At 38.6% G+C, this 19,786-nt stretch overlaps 1 protein-coding gene across 1 annotated transcript; it reads left to right on the forward strand.

The window, feature by feature from the left end:
* Positions 1-204: 204 nt before the first annotated feature.
* Positions 205-18,161, forward strand: LOC145393681 (uncharacterized). The gene is made up of 15 exons (XM_080267729.1): positions 205-319; positions 548-729; positions 1,428-1,615; positions 4,105-4,731; positions 5,494-5,642; positions 6,160-6,302; positions 6,771-6,877; positions 7,576-7,758; positions 8,656-8,878; positions 9,345-9,351; positions 11,969-12,379; positions 12,795-12,947; positions 14,530-14,780; positions 17,238-17,294; positions 17,570-18,161. The coding sequence occupies exons 1-15, from the start codon at positions 205-207 to the stop codon at positions 17,693-17,695; spliced, it is 2,922 nt and encodes a 973-aa protein (XP_080123855.1). The 3' UTR covers positions 17,696-18,161.
* Positions 18,162-19,786: the final 1,625 nt, after the last annotated feature.

Genomic DNA, 19,786 nt, shown 5'->3' on the forward strand with positions numbered 1-19,786 from the left:
GCATCACCTATTCTTGGCTCACAAAGAATTGCCAGAAAACCAGTGAAAGTTGTACCTTTTCCATCCCTTGAAAATTTTACCCTTGGTAGTGATAAGGTAACTAGGGGCGGTGATTTATCAGATGACCAAAAGAACATTAATGATAATGCATCAGTGACCGAAGTTGACTCAGATGTTAGTAAAGAGAAAGACCCAGTTAGATTGATGGTTAAAAAGAGATCATGTAGCTTCACAGTCCATCCTTCAGTGAGAAGATTTGGTGCCAAGGAAGAAGGTGATGGCGAAGAAGTGGTAAGAAACTCCTCTAGAATGCTGCCAGGTATCAGCAATAGAAATAAAGCTGAAACTCTTGATGTTCTGGTAAATACTGATGATGTGCCTAGTAATATCTCAGAAGACCAAAGCAGTTTTAAGAACTTAAATAGAAATAAAAAAGTACAGAGCAAGAGCTCTGTAGGAGGTCACAGAAGTGATACTGTATTGCACCAAAGAAAAAAAAATGTTCAAGATACAGTGAAGCACTCAGAATTTTACTGCTCCATTGCAGCCATAAAAGAATCACTACAACAGCAACATGAAGATTTAAATGTAGATGACCTCACTGATGATCATTTATCCCAGATCCAACCCTCTAGAACTGAGGGAAGTGAGGATCAGCAAGACTACTATATTGATGTTCTTGCTACACCAACAAAACCATCACAACAAGGAAATGCAAGTGCATCTTTAGTGAGTATATCCCCTATTTTAATATTTATTTATCTTTACTCACTTTACTGATGGAAGTATTGTAGGCTATTGAGCTTCAGTGGGATGCCACTCACATAGTTATCAGTTAAGATCCTTACGTGGCTGAGGTTTTTGCTAATGTAATATCTAAAGGGGCAAGTGACTGGTTCCCTTACCATATACTGTACTGAAATGGCTATTATTATTATCAGTCTTCCTTGTAAGAAGTTAATTTGTGTTGCATCCTAGGTGTCTAGTTTTAAAATGTAACAATATTGGAAAGTATGGCACTAAAGCTCTTCCATTCCTAGCACTTAACTAGAAGTTAATAAAGGGAACCCAGCTCAGTGATATACATTTTTGAAATATGAAACACTCCAAAGATGAACAAGACAAAGAACATTTTGTATGTGAGTGAGGTGGAGGGGGGGAGAAGAAAGGGGAGGCCAAGGATGAGATGCAGGGATGAAGTGGAGAGGTATATGAAGGAGGGGTGTGTGAGCTGGGAATAGGGCAGTGAAATGGCGGGGGACAGGGCGACATGGAGGCATTTGTTTGTGGCCACCCCTTATGGGATTAAGGCATCTGGCAACAGACTGATGGATAGATAATTACAACTTTTAGGCAGATATTAGGCATATAGTCTGCAGCATACACTCAGCTGGATAACACTCATGTCCATTACATAACTATCACAGGAAGACAACAATCCCAGCATATCCTCTGAGTCCACCCCTTCATCTGCCACCTTCAATGAGGATCCTGACAGTTTTCTGAGGTCGGGTTTTAACTGGGTTAAGTGTCTACAACAACAAACAACACCGCAGAAGTCAAGTGCTGGAGACAATGAGAATGCAACTGAATCTGCCAAGAAGAAACATCTAAAGTAACTGGCATTCACCTTTAACTTTACGTACATAGCTCGGTATAATTGCAAACTATAGTAAAATTTCATTTTTACAGATCAGCAGGAAGCATAGCATCATCTTCATACATCAGATATAATACTGTATACTGTACTTCACCCTCACAGTTCTTCCTCAGTATCCTTACATTTCCATACTACTGTACTTGGTTTCTCATAGCTCCATCCATATGTACTGTATAAGGTACTGTATTGAACAACTGTGGGGACACCTTTGTCTCTTTCAAATACAGTGAACCCTTGATATAACGAGCCCTTTTATAATGAATTTCGGATATAACGACCCACCATTTCCAGAGCAAATTCCTGCTCTGGAACTTCCACCACTTCCGGAAGTTCGTTCCCTGACATGGTAAGTGTACTGTAACAGTACATTACATTATAGGCATTGTATTTATAAGTACAACTTCATACCAGATAGTATTTACTGTACATGTACTGTATAACTATATCAACCAGTGAATTCTCCACTTGAAACTTCATAGAGTACGTTGTGGTTGCACAAGTAGGACCAAAAAACTCCACGGATATAGCGACCTTGGGTTGGTAATCCCTCGGTTAATAACAACCATCGCATATAGCGAACTTTTGGATATAACGACCCATCCCTCCCCCCTTAGTTCATTATATCGAGGGTTTACTGTGCTGATACATCTATCCTTGAATATCCTTCTCTACCATAACAAGTGAGGCACACTCAGAGAGTGGACACAACTACCAATGCCCATACCAGACAACTGTGATCAACACTAAAATTTAATCAACTCTTCCTTGGCCCACGACCAACATATTCACAAAAAGTCCATCAGTAACTTTTAAGACATCTTTTTTTTCTGGGGGGGCAGAACTAGGACTCAGATTCAGATCACCATCAAAAGTTACTCAACTTGTCCTTGGCCTGTGACCCACATTCCACAAAAAATCATTAAAATTCATCAGTAACTTCTTGAGATAGCTTGTGGACAAACAAACAGACAAACTCTCTTGTATTTTGTTTTTCTCTTGGAGGGAACTGTTATTGCGGGCTCATGTCCTTTGGTTCCTTCTTCCTCGCATAAAAAAAAAAACAAAAAAAACAGGGGATGAATACATAACTCATTACAAATTCAGTAGTTTACCTTCTACAATATTACATATCTGTATAATATCATTATAATTCCTTCCTGTTTAGCATACAGTGTGCATACACACTCTGAGCAATTTCATTTTGAAATGGAATACTGTAGTTAAAAAATGGGGTACATTTACCATTTATCTGTCATCTGTTATAGAAATTATCAAAGTTTTGCACAAGAATTATAAGTTTATAATTTTGCAGTTTGTGGTAGGTGGGGGCACTTACCATCCACTCATTCAATGTATTGCTGCTTTGGATGTCTGCCTTGCTGCTTTGGGTGTCTGCCCTTTCCTGTCTTCCATCCATCCTCTTCTGTCTTTCTTTCCTTCATTCTTTCCTCTTCCTTCTGCCTACAGGTGACTTTACATTCCCTCTTCTGTCTTTCTTTCCTCTTCCGTCTGCCTACAGGTGACTTTACATTCCCTCTTCTGTCTTTCTTTCCTTCATTCTTTCCTCTTCTGTCTGGCTATGGGTGACTGTACACTGATTGACAAGACAAATGATTTCCTGTACACCAGGAAACCATTTACCCTGCTGGGTGGTAACCATATAACCAAACTATGGTTCCTGATGGTTTAGTGGGTAATTAAGGTGCTCCAATCAGATTGAGCCAGTACAGGTTTATACCCAGGGGGTGGTTGTGGTTTATTGCTCACATAATGCCACTCAGGAATGAGTGAGGCTGGCCACTCTTATCTTAAATGCCAGGACCAGCTTGCCTAGCCCCGGGCTCCTATGCTTCTCGTGGGCAACATAGGATTGGATGATGGATGGATGGATAACTTTGCAAGAAATTAAAACAATCAGCTACATATAACAGTCATGCTCACAGTGTGGAGTGTCAGTTACAGTGACCCCACAAGAGAAGCCTCTACCTAACCTGTCTTCCCTTGTATTTTTCTTAGTATTCATTGCTTTACTTGCTAATTATGCTCCTTTCTGTGTTTCTCCTCCTGACTACTCACTCTTCCTTATTCAATGAGCTCATTTCCTTGAATGCCTATAACATCTACAGCTCATTATTTCTCCTCTGTATTAAGAGTTGATTCACTAATCACATAACTGTCTTAACTGTTTTTTTTTTTTTTTTCCCTGCAGTTCCTTTTCTAATTCTAGCCTTCCTTTGTGCCTTGATATTCTTTTATGTACAGGTAGTCTTCATCATATGTAAGGGATCTGTTCTAAAGTAGCTCATCAATTTTTTCATATATTTGGTAGTGTGAATTTAGGACAATTGGCTAATTATAAATAGCAGTTAAATTTAATAAGTAATTTATTGCAAACCACAAAAAAAGGTCAAGCAGCTTACTGTAATATATGACACTAATTTCAGGGATGGTGAAGCAGCCCGTCTGCGCAGACTTCATGTGTCATGGCAATCAAGCATTAACACTTGGATCCATCAGATGTCTATCTCCAAATTCTCCAAGATCAGTTTTTCCACCTCTAATGTGAATTATGACAGTATACCACTACCATCCACATCACTGCATAAACCTCAAGAAAGAGTTAAACATGAGTCAATGGACAATCAGTCACACTCACTCATTCCTCTTAGTAACTGTAAAGCCAAAGTCAAGCAGGAGGAAGCAGATACACAGAATGGGGCAGGAGTTCTCCAGTCCCCAGCTGTGAGGAACCTGCTACAAGACTTGCTGATAGAGAGTCCAGCATCTTCCCCTGGGATGTCTTCCCTAGCTCATATACAAATCCCAGTATCCAAAAAATATTTAGAGCTCAAAGTGATCAGGGTTGGAGGGAGGCATCCTGGCAATTCAGCCTTGTGTGAACTGCTTAGTAGCAGTGAAAAGGCACTCCAGAGAACAATTAAGGTTGAGAGTACAACAAACAAGGAAAACTGTAAAAGCAAAAGAAAGTATCTGGTGTTTTTTTCACTGCAAGAGCATAAAATCACTACCCCTCTATGTGTGAATGACATCGCTAAAGTGTACTCCCCATGGTAAGCAAATAGTATAATACAAACTAGTTACAATACCATTTACTTCAGATTTCAGTGAACTAATTTGGTTATCTTTAGTTCAGACTCATTTTTGCTGTTATTAGGTTACAGCAGTTTAAGATTAGCTTGGCGACTGTATTTCCTTAGAGGATTATTTAGAAGATGATTCCAGATGTATGGTGTTTTTGTGGTCATAGGTCTTTGTCCTAATGAAGGTATCAGTAATGTGCCTTGTTCATAAGTTCAAATGTCTAAGAAATTAATGTAATCCTTAATTTAATTCTGTATTACTGGTGTGGTGGAGCCAAGATTTCAGGAATATGAATGTTATGAATAACTATATTTGGCCCATATAGCTAGGTGTGCTGTTGGTACTTCTCCAACTTTTGCATTTTTAACATCCTCATTTCTGGCACCTACTTCACCTCCATCTTTAAGTGGGAGAAAGGTTCAGAATGATGATGGTGATGATTGTTAAAAAGGCAGAATGTTATACATTACATACGGACTTTCTTAATGGACTCCAGTTTATGAAGTACTATACAGTACAGCTGTTGTTTAGGGTAGTTTCAGATATGGATGAAGAAAATGGAGAATTTGAGATGCCATCTAAGATACTGTACTGTATATATTTTTGTTCCCTGGAGAAGTGCTATTGTAAAATGGTGAACAGAAGTTAGTTGTAATGCTATATGGACTGTATATCTGTATTTAGGACAAACCTTATTATTAATACTGCACTGACCGAATATCTATTTTTAGGCAAACCTTAAACCTGCCGGCACATGATGTCCCAGTACTCTTCACTTCCTACTTCACTCTGACAAGGGCACCAAGACAGAGCAAGGGCCAGGAACAAAGAAAATTTACCAAGAAAATTCTCTGTACTTGGACTTGTACTTGCTCTACTGGTGGGTGAACAATTAAATTATTATGGTCTTGAATACCATATAAACGATCGCCTATTACCATTAATACCAAATCATTCTATAATTTCTCATTCACTGTTTTTTCATTCTACATGTTCATTTGATAGGCATATGCATGTTAGTAACCTAAATCTTTGTGTGTGTCTAATTACTTCAAATAAGATACAAGAATGTGTGATGGATGTGTCATGAAGTTTGTGAAGTTCATGATCAGTGGTGATAAATATCAAATCAAGTGTAAAGTACAGGTTCTGCTTTAGCCAAAACAATTAAAGGGCTATGTTTCAACAGATAATTACAGCAAAAAACAAGAACCTCTGTGTCCAGCACATAATATATGGTACTGTCTTGGGCAACCACTGTTCACCTTGGTAGCTACAGTTTTAGAACGTTAACAGTACTACATAACTGAAGAATGTTTACAGATCTTAGGGAAAAAGATTTTTTTTTTTTTTTTTTACCATTCATTACTAATCGCCATTTCAATATTTTGCTGCAGATCCACGTGTGTTACCATCCATGTGTGAAGCTTATCAAGCAACCTGGACCCCAACAATGACTACCAACAGTCCCACAAACCTGTTGACTTTGCCTTCTACATTCAGCATTACTGCAGATTCTCCTGAAGACCCTCAGCCACAGGTTTTTGCTTTTCTTCTCTGTAAAAAGATGCTCTGAAATATTAATGTCTATTAATTTTTCAAAACTATTAGTCAGGCCACTGTACCATGTACTTCTTTCCATTTGTGTTTCTAAAATTTGGTTGTTAGCCGAAAATTATGGCATCTGGCTGTAGATATGTTATGTTGGTACTATATATCCATATGTCAGCATATGCCATTGGAAAACAATCATCATGTGAAAAAGGCTGAGCCATACAAGCATGAAACGCTGCCCTTCAAAGTGTATATGCAGTACAGTACCGGGTATGTGTGTAGGCTATATTCTAGCCATGGTGAGTTAATGACCCCTTTGGGTGTCACTTGTGGTCCAGACCACTATCATTACTATAGTAGAGTTTTGTCAGCAGTAATTAGACATCCATCTCAGAAATTTGCTGTAGGTCATCAAGGACTTTCTGTAGGTAATTAATAGGATTCTCTTTCTCAGGAAGGAAGCCACACGTGGACAGTTCTGGAGGGGATAGAGCGTTGTGGTGGAGCATTGGAGGTTCCTATCTCCCTTACAGCTAGGATTCACCGCTCCATTCCTCAGAGGTACCCTCGTCTTCCCCACATATCTACATGTACATTGTTGGTTACCCTTTTAATATCTCTTGCTCAGAGTCTGTGATGGTGGAGATGAAGTATCTCTTTTGTAGAGCCTGTGTTGCCTTGGCTTTGTTTTTCATATCCTTTCATGTGAATAAAGTTAGTAAATCTGAATTATGCATTGTTCATGTTATCTTTTGTCTGTTAGCAACATAATTCCCACCTGGGCTGTGCTTCACAGGTGACATGAAGGTATAGTATGCCCCATTTGAATCTGGTACAGCATCAGCACTGTACCATACTGTCCATCGTATCATTTATCTCACCTTTTGTATGTTGCTTTCATCCACTTATATTTTCTCACCACCTTTGCTTTTGCATATTTTTCCTTTCCCCACACCTTTTCCTACATCCTTGCATCCATTGTAATCATCTTCCTCCCTCTTACACACCTTATATTTGTAACAGTGTGCTTCCTATGACTGAAGTATCAAATACCTTATGTTCAGATTCTTTATCTTTTTGCACCAGATTTACTTTAGTACATCCTTCCTTTCCCAAACTATACTCTTTCCTTGCATCCCTCACACCCTTCTTTCACCTTTTTATGTACTTTCTCCTGGCAAAACTCTCCTTTCTCTTGCAATACTGCCAGTAACAATACAGTATTATTATACGAGGAACTGTTTCTTGTTATTTCTCAGAGGCAGAAACAGCAAGGTGGAGGAATGGATGCTGGTGTGTCAGGATGCCTCTGGGGTCTTCTGTATAGTGAGAGTGCCCAATCGTCCCCTTGCCCATAAGCTTAGTTCCTTGCTGGAGGGTGATACTGATGGTACACATACCCTCACTCATCTCACCATTGTACACCGTCTCACCAATACACAGTGAGATATTTATTTTCTTACTTCCTACCATTTATCAGACAGCATTAACCCCTTCACTCCAGTGACATGTTTTCCTTAAATTCTTGCTGCAGTACCTCCAGGTGAAGGAAGAACTCTTATTGTGAAAGTTTTACTGGAAGCTATATCTTGCCTTTCCTGTTCAAAATATCTGCTCTAAAATGAAAAGCATAATTTGGTGGTGGCAAGAAAGATATACAAAATAGATTACATCAGTATAGGGTTTTGGTTAATCCATTCCTAAAAAAAAAAAAATCCTTTCAGCAAAAGTATTTATATGGCATTACCATATACCTGCCTGCTGGAGGTACTGACCATTTTCTGCTTCAGTGGCAGGTCTAGTTCAATACTCTTCATAGTACGTGACTGGATTAGTGTATTTCACAAGAAGGGAAATGACAGTATGATACTAACTTGAATAAATGGTAAATAATACACTACCACCATATAGATTTATTTAGTTATGAACTAGTAAAGTGCATAGTGGAACTAGTAAAGCATATAGTTTGGAAGGCTTTTGTCTTTGGAGTGGAGCCATTCCAATGGGCGTGCTAGTGATAGTTCTACTACTTTTTTGCATTCCTGTTTCTTGATGCTGCCAACATTATTTACTAACACTTATGTTCAGGACAACTCTGACACTTTGTTCCAGCTTATGTACAACAGCTTTAGCTGTGAACAATTCTTAGGTGCCTGAAGCTGTTAATATTGTCACCATTAATCATCTCAAGACTGGGACAACTTTAGTACTCTATTCTAAATCATGCCAGATTATTTTATTCAGCTGACAGTGAGGGAGCAACAGGATTATCATGATGATAAAGAATTCTTGATGAGTACTGGAGGATCTTTTCACTCCATGACATTTCTGCCTTACAGGAACCCTGGGATGTTTTCACTCATTTCATCACTTCATTCAGCATACCAAGCAGCTGTGTGTTCTGACCCTGCCCTGCCCCAGCTGCTGTCATGCCCACGTCCTCCTCAGACATCTTGCTACTGTTTCACTGTCAACTTGGGCTCAACACGCCTACTTCCTTGCCCAGAGGAGGTTGTTTTGCCCCTCTCTCTTCCATGCTGGTCTCTGCAACAAGCTTTTGAGGTCTGTAGTCACTGTTAGGCTTGCTTTGCTGTGCACTGCAAATGTATATATGGTATGTGTTGGGACATTAATACAGACAGGAGTTTCCCTGTGGGTGGGGGCACCTCTGGGGATATAGGTGTTGGAATATAACTCTTATATATCATTGCATGTCTTCAAATGGTGGAAGTGTAAGGCAGTGAACCATGTCCTGACTTATGTCAATAAGCATATATACGGGCATTGCACTGAAAAGGCAGAGGGGGTTTGCCATAAAAGTGCTCGAAGTTGCCCTGATCTCCAAGTAATTACTGATTTATATATATACACATATATATATATATATATATATATATATATATATATATATATATATATATTACCGATTTTATGTCATTTTGTTTCATTTTTGAAGGCTTCAACATGCTTGCATGCATCGGCTTTGGTCACCTAATGGCAGCTCTCCATGCTGCTTGATCTCTGGCAGCTTCCCTGTTCAGTCCCTTATCCCTGAGGTCACACTCAATGACCTCATTGCTACCCTACCCCTAACAGCAACACTTCTCACTTTCTGCTCCCATTTATCATCCCCCATCCTCTCCACATACCCAAACCATCTCAGTCTACCTCCTCATCACAACACCAGCACACTCCAGTCCCATCCTACCTCTCAGTTCTTCCATCATAACCCCCTTCCTCCCCCATCTTGCACTCAGGGGTACACTGCACATCCACCTAATCATTGTCATTTCTGTATGTTTGAGCCTGTGAATATCCTCTTCCTTTACTGCCCAGGTCTCACTACCATACAGCATTACACTCCTAATATGCCACATTCAAAGATCCCTTAGCACAGAGGGAGAGCCCTCTCAATGTCAGGAGAAGGAACAGTTCCCTGAACTTCTTCCAACCACTCCTCACTGTAGCTACAGAGCTAGCTCCAGCCCCACCTCTTGCACATGTCTCCCAAATTACTCTTCCACACACTAGGGACTCTCCAGCAAGTTCAATCCTTTCACGCCTGGCAATCTCCATGTGCTCTCCTCGACATACTGCACACATGAAAACAGCATTATCCTGCAGTCCACTGCTAGTACCATTACATCTCTTATGTACCCACTTATCACTAACACTGCACAAATTGGAATTGTTTCCCATGCCCTTGTGGCAAATCGCACATGGTCACTCTTCCTCTTCTCTGACAGTACCGCCACCAAGCCTTAGATACCATCACTTTAGTTTTATCTGCATAAGGTGTGTATATATATATATATATATATATATATATATATATATATATATATATATATACAGTAAAAGCTCGATTAACCAGAATGCATGGGGATTCTTCCATTCTGGATATGGAATTTACTGGATAAACAAATGTTACTCTTAGAAATTTTCTGGGAGGTTAAACAAATGAAATAGGACCAAACTTAGGACTTTATTCTTATTCAGTATTAGATACAGTACAGGTACACTACAATACACAAAAAAGAGCAAGAGAAACTGTACAGGACTGAACACAAACCAGCAAACATTTCCAAAAATTATTTAAAGAAAAATTTAGCTTATGTTACAGGCCAAAATAATTTTGAAAATTTAACTGCATACACTACTTTACCCTGTACTGCACAGAACTAATCAAGGCTTATAGGGGGATCATCAGGATCATGAGATAAGGATTCAAACAGTGGAGAAGTTATCCAGCATATTTTCGACCCCATGTCGGATCGAATTTGCATTCCGGTTATACAGATGTGTCAATGCATCGGATGCCGCTTAATCGAGCTTTTGGTGTGTGTGTGTATATATATATATATATATATATATATATATATAATCTATCTATCTATCTATTGCCAGATGCCTTAGTCCCGTAAGGGGTGGCCACAAACAAATCGCCTCCATTTCGCCCTGTCCCTTGCCATATCGTTGCCCTACTCCCAGCTCACACCCCCTCTCTCATATACCTCTCCACTCCATCCATATATAAATATATAAATATATATATATATATATATATATATATATATATATATATATATATATATATATATATATACATTTTGGTGTGTGTGTGTGTGTGTGTGTGTGTCCCCATCCATTCATCATCCAATCCTATGTTGCCCCATGAGAAGCATAGGAGCCTGGGGTTAAGCAAGTTGGTCTTGACATTTAAGATGAGAGTGACCAGCCTCACTCATCCCTGAGTGGCATTACGTGAACAATAAACACCAACCAACCCTTGAACATAAACCTACACGGGCTCAATCTGACTGGAGTGCCTTAATCAGCCACTAAACCAGCAGGTGCCATAATTTGGTTAAATGGTTACCACCCAGCAGAGTAAATGGTTTCCTGGTGTACAAATCCTGGTGTACAGGAAACCATTTGGCTTGTCACTCAGTGCAGAGTCACCCATTGGCAGAGGGAAGAGGAAAAAATGAAGCAAAGAAAGACAGAAGAGGGAGTGTAAAGACACCTGTAGGCAGAAGAAAGAGGAAAGAATGAGAGAAAGAAAGACAGAAGAGGAAGGAAGGAAGAGAGGAGAGGGCAGACACCCAAATAGCACTACATCAAGTGAGTGGATATATAATGTGCAAATAATTTATATGCTTAAAATCTCATGTCTAGATTTATGTTCACATAAAATCAGAGTGAATAATGAATATGTATTAGAGCAAACTGAAAACAGTTTAACTTACACTCACACACATTAAGGAGAATACGTCCTTAATAATGCAAGTATTTAACAGTTTTACTCATACAGGTATTTGCTTTTAAAGGCTGCTGTACACTATTAGAAGGATCTGCCCTGAAAAATCAGCTTTTGCCTAGAAAGATACATTTTCCAAGTTGGGGGGGAAGGGGGCTACCCTGTCCCATATGCCTATACATACATCAGTGAATATAAATCTTTGTTAAAAGGAAGTGTACTAGGTATGTTACGCAGCTGTGATACTAATATATAATGTCCAAATTGATCTAATAAGGGAAGGTTAGCCTTTACTTTAGCAGTGTTTGAATATTTAAACCTATCTTGCAGTTATCATATTGATGTAACAACTATACTAATGCTGATATTAAAATATACCACATAGGTGAGAGGTGAGGGTCAACGAGGAAGTCTGAAGCTCCATCTCCTATACATCGTAGATTCTTTCCTTTATGTCATGAGCCATGGGAGGTCTTTGGAAAGGAAACAATGCAAAGAGACAAAAGGGATCATGAGGGAAAATGCAGGAGCCTCTGACATGCATCCAACCAAAAAGGACAAAGACAACTCATCAGAAAAAGTTGATGCAAATCCAACCAACAGCTCATGTAGTGGCAAACAAGATACACCAGCAATGGTAACAACTTACAAAGACAGCAAACAAAAGACAGCAAATAATTTGCAGAATAAGAGTATAGTGAAGAGACTGGTAGTGACCAGCAGGTCTGCAATGCCACCCTGGATTCCAGAACAGGGAACTGTGATGCGGCAGGCAGAACTGAGGGATGTGGTGGTATGGCATGGTGAGTAGGAGAGGCATGATACAATACAGTGTAATTACAAAAATATTACTATGTCATATGGCCAGTACCTAGGTGTAAACCCTTAACTTCCCAGCACAAAACAGAATGTCTCAACAACACCCTTATCCTTAGCCCAGTATTGCACTTCACAAACATATGCCAAAACACTTAGCTACTGTAGTTGTCCAAAATCTCCAGCCATACAGCATCTTTCATTACTCCCCATCAGGCATTTATCCCACAGAAACTACACTTCCCAGAGATAGGGGTTCATGTGGCCAGACTATGATGTGGCCATTACCTTCTCTGCTGCAGTACCAACACAAAATACAACTCACGAACAATCCAGTATGTCACTTCTGTAATTTAATATTCAGTGAGAGGTCAGAATGCTAAATAAGAAATTATTTTACAGGGAATATAATAATTGATGAATACAGCCGTGTTTGCCAAGAGGAGGAGGCGGAGGATAAGGAAGAGAAGGATACTGTGAGTCTGAACACATTACTTCAGGTGCTGTGTCCACTGTCACTCCTCACACAGCAACATGACCTCACACTACTCAAAGGTTAGTATAGTACACATATTTCCCCCACACCCTCCTTCCATATAGCTTAGTGTTTACCATTCATTTAATCTGTTAGTGGGTTCATTGTTGCTAACATTTTCATCCATATCATAACTGTCACACATATGCACCCACACTCACACCTCTGTGATGGCAGTCTTCTGACACTGCAGTATAATACTCTTAATTAATGGTAGTTTTTATTACTTCAGACAGGGTAGGAAAAAAAAAAATGTTCCTTGAGTGACATACATTATTGCAGTTAAGGGAGAAGGAAATGAGATGCTGGACACCCAGTGGTTACTATATTGGTATGGACATGTAGCAGCCCCACTTCTCAACCCATAATATAACTTTTGTAAACTCAATACAGATGAAGACTGTATCAGAGGTCTCCGTGCTTCTAAGATTCAACTCTCAGTGAAATCACAGCCATACTCTGGATCTCCGTTTTAATGTAAACATTGGAATCTAATCAGAGTGTTATATTTGTTGTTGAGAGGTAGACCAAAAAGAGACGAGACTAGGTCACAGAGTGTGACCTCAGGGATAAGACACTAAATAGACAGGCTGTCACACATCAAGCAGCATGGAGAGCCACCATAAAGTGACCAAGGCTTAAGCATGCAAGTTGTTGGAGCCTTTATAAACGATACAGTATATGTGTACTGGGTATGTCAAGTCTGAGTTAGTGAAATTCGTTTAGGTTGTTGTTCAGCATAAGCACCTTATGATGATGCAGTTTTGGAAATGAAGAAACATATTTTAGTGCTGCACATTGCAACTGGGGTGTAAATGATAATTTCAAAGGCTTGAATAATGAGTGAATGAAAGAATGTTTAGCCTATTTCACAGGGTAGTCTCATGAGAGTTCCCCTGCTTATATCAATAATGGGTGTACAGTAAAACCTCTACAATTCGTCATCCTTCAAGACGGAAACCTCTACAACTTGGGAAGGCTCCAAAATATTCATTTAAAAAATCTAAATTCAAAAATTCCCAAAAATGCACACATGAGAGGAAGAGAATAGGCAAAAATCCCCCCAACTCGGTAAGATGCCAAGTTGTACAGTACTGTTTAAGTGTTTAGTGTTTAGTTCCCCAGTACTGTATAGTACAAGTGATAATTACATTACAGTAATGGCCTTGATAGTGTTAATTGTGCTTTACATAGTGTACAGTGTCAAGTACAGTACAGTAAAGGTGTGCCCAAAAGTGATCTTGAGCCCCCCTAACACCTCCTAAAACTACCAAAAGTCCTCCTCCATGCCTGGAATACACCCTACAACTGCACAGAATCATGGTAAGGCAGCTTTTACTGTCTGTTGTAAAAACTTAATTTTTTTCCATTTTTTTCCATTTTTTCCTTTTTTTTGTGTGTGTGCTGGGGGGGAACTTAAAGTTCATCCCTACAACTCGGCAAATAGGCTAACTTGGCAAGGCATGCACATGTATTATGCCAAGTTGTAGAAGTTTTACTATATTTCTATTTCTAGATCCAAACAACACCTCTATATTGGTGGGAAATAGGTCACAATGATATGAGTAATAATGAATCTTAGTACTGTTTATATCACTGCAGGTAAAATTTTGAAAATTGATGAAGGCACTGCATACACTTGGCCAATTTGCCCAAAGTGTGGGAGTGATTGTGTGCAGGAGCTGGGGTGCGGAGTTTTGAGTGGAATGAATATGGAGAAAGGAGAGATGGATATTATAGGAGTAGAATGCTCCATGTGTGGGACAAGATCTTCAGCACCTGCCCATGGCTACAGTCTACAGGTGTGGCTCAGTTGTAGACCACAGCTAGAGGGAGCTGAAGTTAAAGTAAAGGTAAGAATGCTTAGTTAAATTTGCAATGATCTTCGGTCTTTCACCCAACACATTCTTCCTAATGTGAATGGTCTTGTCTGGCCATAGCAAGAGCAGCAAGGAATAACTTTTAGTTTCTTAAGAAAACAGATTCAATATGGCATGGTAGCAGTGCGGAAGAATTGTGAAACCATTTTATTTTTACATGATAATGGAAATATTTTGAACTTTATACTCTGTTGGCATTAGAAGTTGACTATAACATTAAAAAACCTATACACACAGCAACTATAATTTTATCAGAAATGAGTGGCATTTCTTTGCTGCTATGTACAGTATATGTGATATGTTACCAATATCCACACAAAGATCATATAAAAGGCAGTATATATTACATACTGTATATATGAATGTAAATCATTTTAACAGCCCTTTCCCTATCATCCCCTCTGGAACGTACACACGGTAAAAAAAAGTACAGCGCAGGTACGATGATATCTGAAATGATCATTATCATTTGTGTGGTACAGTGAACCCTCAATATAACGAACTAATTGGGGGGAGGGGTGGGACACTATATCCGAATGTTCACTAAACTGTATATGAGAGGTTCGGTTTTTCCAAGGGATTACCAAACTCACTTCACAGTATGAGGGGAGTCATTTGGTCCTACGTGCTCAAACATAAACTAACTCTATGAAGTTTTACACAGAGAATTCAATGGTTTATGAAGCTGTACAAGTAAATACAATAATGTATGAAGTTATACATATAAATACAATATTGTATCCATAACAAGAATACAGTATAATGTAGTACTGTTACAGTACACTTACTGTGCCAGGAAGGGACGCTGTTGTCACGGTAGGCTGATTCGCAAACTTCCCCTGCCTTTAGCGACCTCTGTTTGCAAAGTCCATGGGAAGTTCGGTCACGATTTGGCCATTTGCTATATCTGAAATTCGCAATACCGGGTTCTTAATATCGAGGGTTTACTGTACTTGGAGAATTAATTGATTATCATCAGAATATGCATCCAGTAACAATATCAACCATAAATTGTCATATGAAACCTATCTATGACTCATTTCTGTACCATGTTTGACAACAAAGGGGAAAAATCACCAAACATTTCTGAGTCCATCGTCTGTGGCCAAATGTGCACCGATACCTTTTTTATCCTGTGTACAGGCCCAAAAGCTAAGCTACTATTGTCCAGAGCATACAAGATTACGAGACCAGCCTATACCATATCCCAGCAGCATTTTCCTTGATGGAGAAAACCCTCCAGCACTTCTGGCAAATTTAAACAGCCATACATAAGACAGGGCCATCACCCCAACTTAATGCTTTATCATCAAATGTCTGAAGTTATCTGAAATTATAACACATACATTCCCATCATTCATTATCATCATCATCATCCAGACTTCCTTTCCCAAGCCAAGTGGACAGACAAAAAAAAAAAAAATTAATAAAGTAAAATGAGATACTAACCAAAGTTTGTCCAAATGAATGAGACACACTTTTTGATTTACTATACCTGTAATCATGACCATTCTGTTAATCAGAAAAATTAAAGTGAAGAGTTCCCTGATACAAACTTGTTAGATCGTTTCTGATTTACAGTAACTATTAATCTATAAGGCACCTAATAATCTAGTGGTTAGAGTGCCAAGTTAGAGTGACACTGTTAGCATGCACATGGGCTCGATCCATAAGAGATTACTGGATTTTTAAAAAATTTATTATTATTACAGTAAGACCTCACTATAACGGACTAATTGGGGCCCAAGCCAGTCTGAAAAACGCAAAATTCCGATAAAAGTGACATCTGGACTTCCCCCTGCTAACCCGGACTTTTTCCGATGTATCAGACATTATTCCAGATCACATGAACGGTTTTTAAACTGTTTTGACTACCACTGCGGTACTGTACTGTGTTATAACTTCATTACATTAATCAAATGGCTTAATATATATAATAATACTGTACTGTACACTGATAAACATGTCTTTTATTTATTTTATTGTGGTGAACATACCTGAATTGGTCAGGCAGTCCAGACTGCTTCTGGCTTTATTGGACTTTTTCCAATATATAGGAATTTAGTCTGGTAGCTCCTCGAGTCTGATAAAAGCGAATTCCGGTCTATTGAAGTCCGTTATATCGAGGTTTTACTGTATTATTATTATTATTATTATTATTTTTTATGTACAGGTATATATCATGTAATGCCAGCAAAGAAAGAAGACTGGTCATTTTTTTTTTTTCCAATGTAGTGGACTATGGTTGTCTAGCCTATTCCTCTACATTTTAAAAGGGATATGACGAGGTTGGCTATTACTGCTTTATTAATGTACGTGAAATCCAATTTTGTTGCAATCAAATGCTGTTGCACTATACAGTACCAGCCATTCTCAGTATTTTAAGAAAAATGTTTTTGTGATGTGTAATATTCTTTGTTACTTCTCCAGCTTTACCAGAGGACCATTGAGAAGCTGCTGGCTAACTGTAGTAACTCACTGACTGAGGTGAGTGAATGAGAGGAAAAAAATGTTCATTTAAAAAAAAAAAAAAAAAAAAAATCCCTTTCACTCTAGGGACATCTATTACAGTATATTATACTCTTGATATCTGTAAATTAATTTATTCAGTTTAGGAGAGAGGCTTCTTATATGGAGGCGTTAAATACTGTATTGCCTTCACTCTCCTCAGCACTGCAAGAGGTCTTAAGCTGAATAAAATCATGGGGAGGTAGCAAGATGATGATGCTGATAAGGGTGGTGTCTTATTTCTTTTTTCCTAGGAACATGATGTGCGGAACTTCCAGGGAGTGAGTATTGGGCCACTGGTGTGTGTGGTACAGTCACTGTCGAGGCTCAAGCAGTCTACCAACTCATTCTGCTGCTTCCTTGCTGAGCTCCCATATTAACTCTCTTATGGCTGGCTCAAGTTTGATTCCAGTTAACACCAGCCATTTTATTCAGCTGTAAGTGAGTCGTGGGAGTCTAGAAGACCTAATGCTGTCACCTTTATCTATCTCCTCACTGAAACAGCTTTACTTGTACAACTAACTCCAGATGAATTTATGCAGCTAAGAGTAGTCCTACGAGCCTGAGTATTATTGATCATGAGTGTTTTTTCAGTGTTGTGACAAGTAAAATAGCATTAGAATATAATAGTTCCTATGGTGATACTGTTGTTACTTCTTGTGGCCATCTATCATAATATTCTCAGTATAACTCATGATATTGTACTGTCTGTGAACTACAGTATATCCTCCTATACCAACCAAGCCATTTGGAGGTCAGACTATTTTACTGATAAATTTATATGCAACAGGTTAGATAATTCTATTACTGTAATAACGGATTTGAACTGTGATATATTTCATGTAAATTCTAACCATTCCATATGTTGTTTACTGAAATTACAGATATTTTTTTTATATTTGACTTAGAAACATTTTACTGATATGAAAAATCATTTTGCAGTACAACCTCAGTGTTGTACTAGAATGAAAGTAATCAATACTGTAATAAGCTGATACACTCTAGTTATTAATGGATAGACAGATAGATACAGTATCACCAAACCACTGCTAACATTGACAATGACCCATCAGTTACAGTAACTATAGGATTTTTTACACCTTCATCTTCATAAAGTAACTGCCATATTAGATTGTTGGAATCAGTTTGTTACCTTTATACAGTATAGTATTATTACTTTAAGCTTCACAAAACTTTACGCCATGTGCATTATGGTAACTCAAATATGAATATATTTTTGCACAGTATGTCAAATGTGATACAAATAATTTTAATACCTGTTTATTTTATATGATGCAATATATTAATATTTTGCAGTGTTCTTTTTCTGGTACCTAATCTTTGTAGTTATTTGATTTTTGGAGGACAGAAGTACAGTGGTATGATACTTTATCCTCTTCCTGGGGATAGTGGAGGAAGAGTACTACCCTAATAGACATAGTACTGGTATGTCATAATGGGTGAAGAAAAAAGGCAAGAGTAAATGGAGATAAAGATCTCCTCTTGTCCTGCTTACCACCACCACCATCAGCTTCTACTTGTATTGCACTAAAGAAGTTGCAACCCTACAGAACTATCCATCACTTGTGTAAGCAGCTTCATTACCCGTATATATATATATATATATATATATATATATACAGTAGATATTTGCAAAAAGATGGAAATTTTAATTTCATCTTTCCTTATATATTTTCTTTAGTCCCTCGGCTGCGTATAACATTCCAGAAATGCTGATCAGTAGACTGCGTTATATGTTCTGGAAGAGCCACGTGAAATACTGTGAACTTTCGGCCATTTTTTCATGCCTATTGGATGCTTATGCCTGATGAATGGGTTGCGAATCACCAGTATGGAATGTAAACTTTGTCTTATTAAAATGTTATGTTTGGTTAGGTATAAGTGGGTCAAAACACATGATGAAAACACGATTTTGTAAGCCGGTTTTTCTGCACCACAGACATAGGACATGTTTAGGGCCGCAGCTGCCTAGGGGTTAAACAAATCGAAAATGTCCTCCACTGTACCTCTCAAAATTATATGGCAATGAACATGGGGTGAATGTAAGAAATAGCATGATTGGGACAAAAAGCATTACTGTAGAAGGAAAAAAAAAAACAGAAATAAGTACAGAAGAACATGTGAAAGTGTAGGGGATGAAAATGAAGAATGCTTACAAATGGAAGCAAAACTGGGAGCAAATGGAATGACTTCTTCATTCATCATTCATTCATCATCTAATCCTGTGTTGCCCCATGGGAAGCGCAGGACCCCGGGGCTAGGCAAGTTGGTCCTGACGTTTAAGATGAGAGTGACCAGCCTCTCTCATCCCTGAGTGGCATTATGTGAGCAATAAACCCCAACCACTCCTTGGATGTAAACCTGCACTAGTTCAATCCAACTGGAGCGCCTTAATTACCCACTAAACTGCCAGGCGCCATATTAGAAATAAATATTTTAGACTGCTAATG

The sequence above is a fragment of the Coenobita brevimanus genome, chromosome 25 (assembly GCF_032717465.1).
Source record: "Coenobita brevimanus isolate Jiangsu-jjx chromosome 25, ASM3271746v2, whole genome shotgun sequence".
Taxonomy (NCBI): Eukaryota; Metazoa; Arthropoda; class Malacostraca; order Decapoda; family Coenobitidae; genus Coenobita; species Coenobita brevimanus.

Bases quoted from the DNA above. Each gene is read 5' to 3' on its own strand.
- LOC145393681 (XM_080267729.1), top strand. From the start codon at position 205: ATGGTTAAAAAGAGATCATGTAGCTTCACAGTCCATCCTTCAGTGAGA. The intron at 320-547 runs GTATCAGCAATA...GCTCCATTGCAG, and splicing joins CTCCTCTAGAATGCTGCCAG to CCATAAAAGAATCACTACAA. The intron at 1,616-4,104 runs GTAACTGGCATT...CACTAATTTCAG, and splicing joins GCCAAGAAGAAACATCTAAA to GGATGGTGAAGCAGCCCGTC.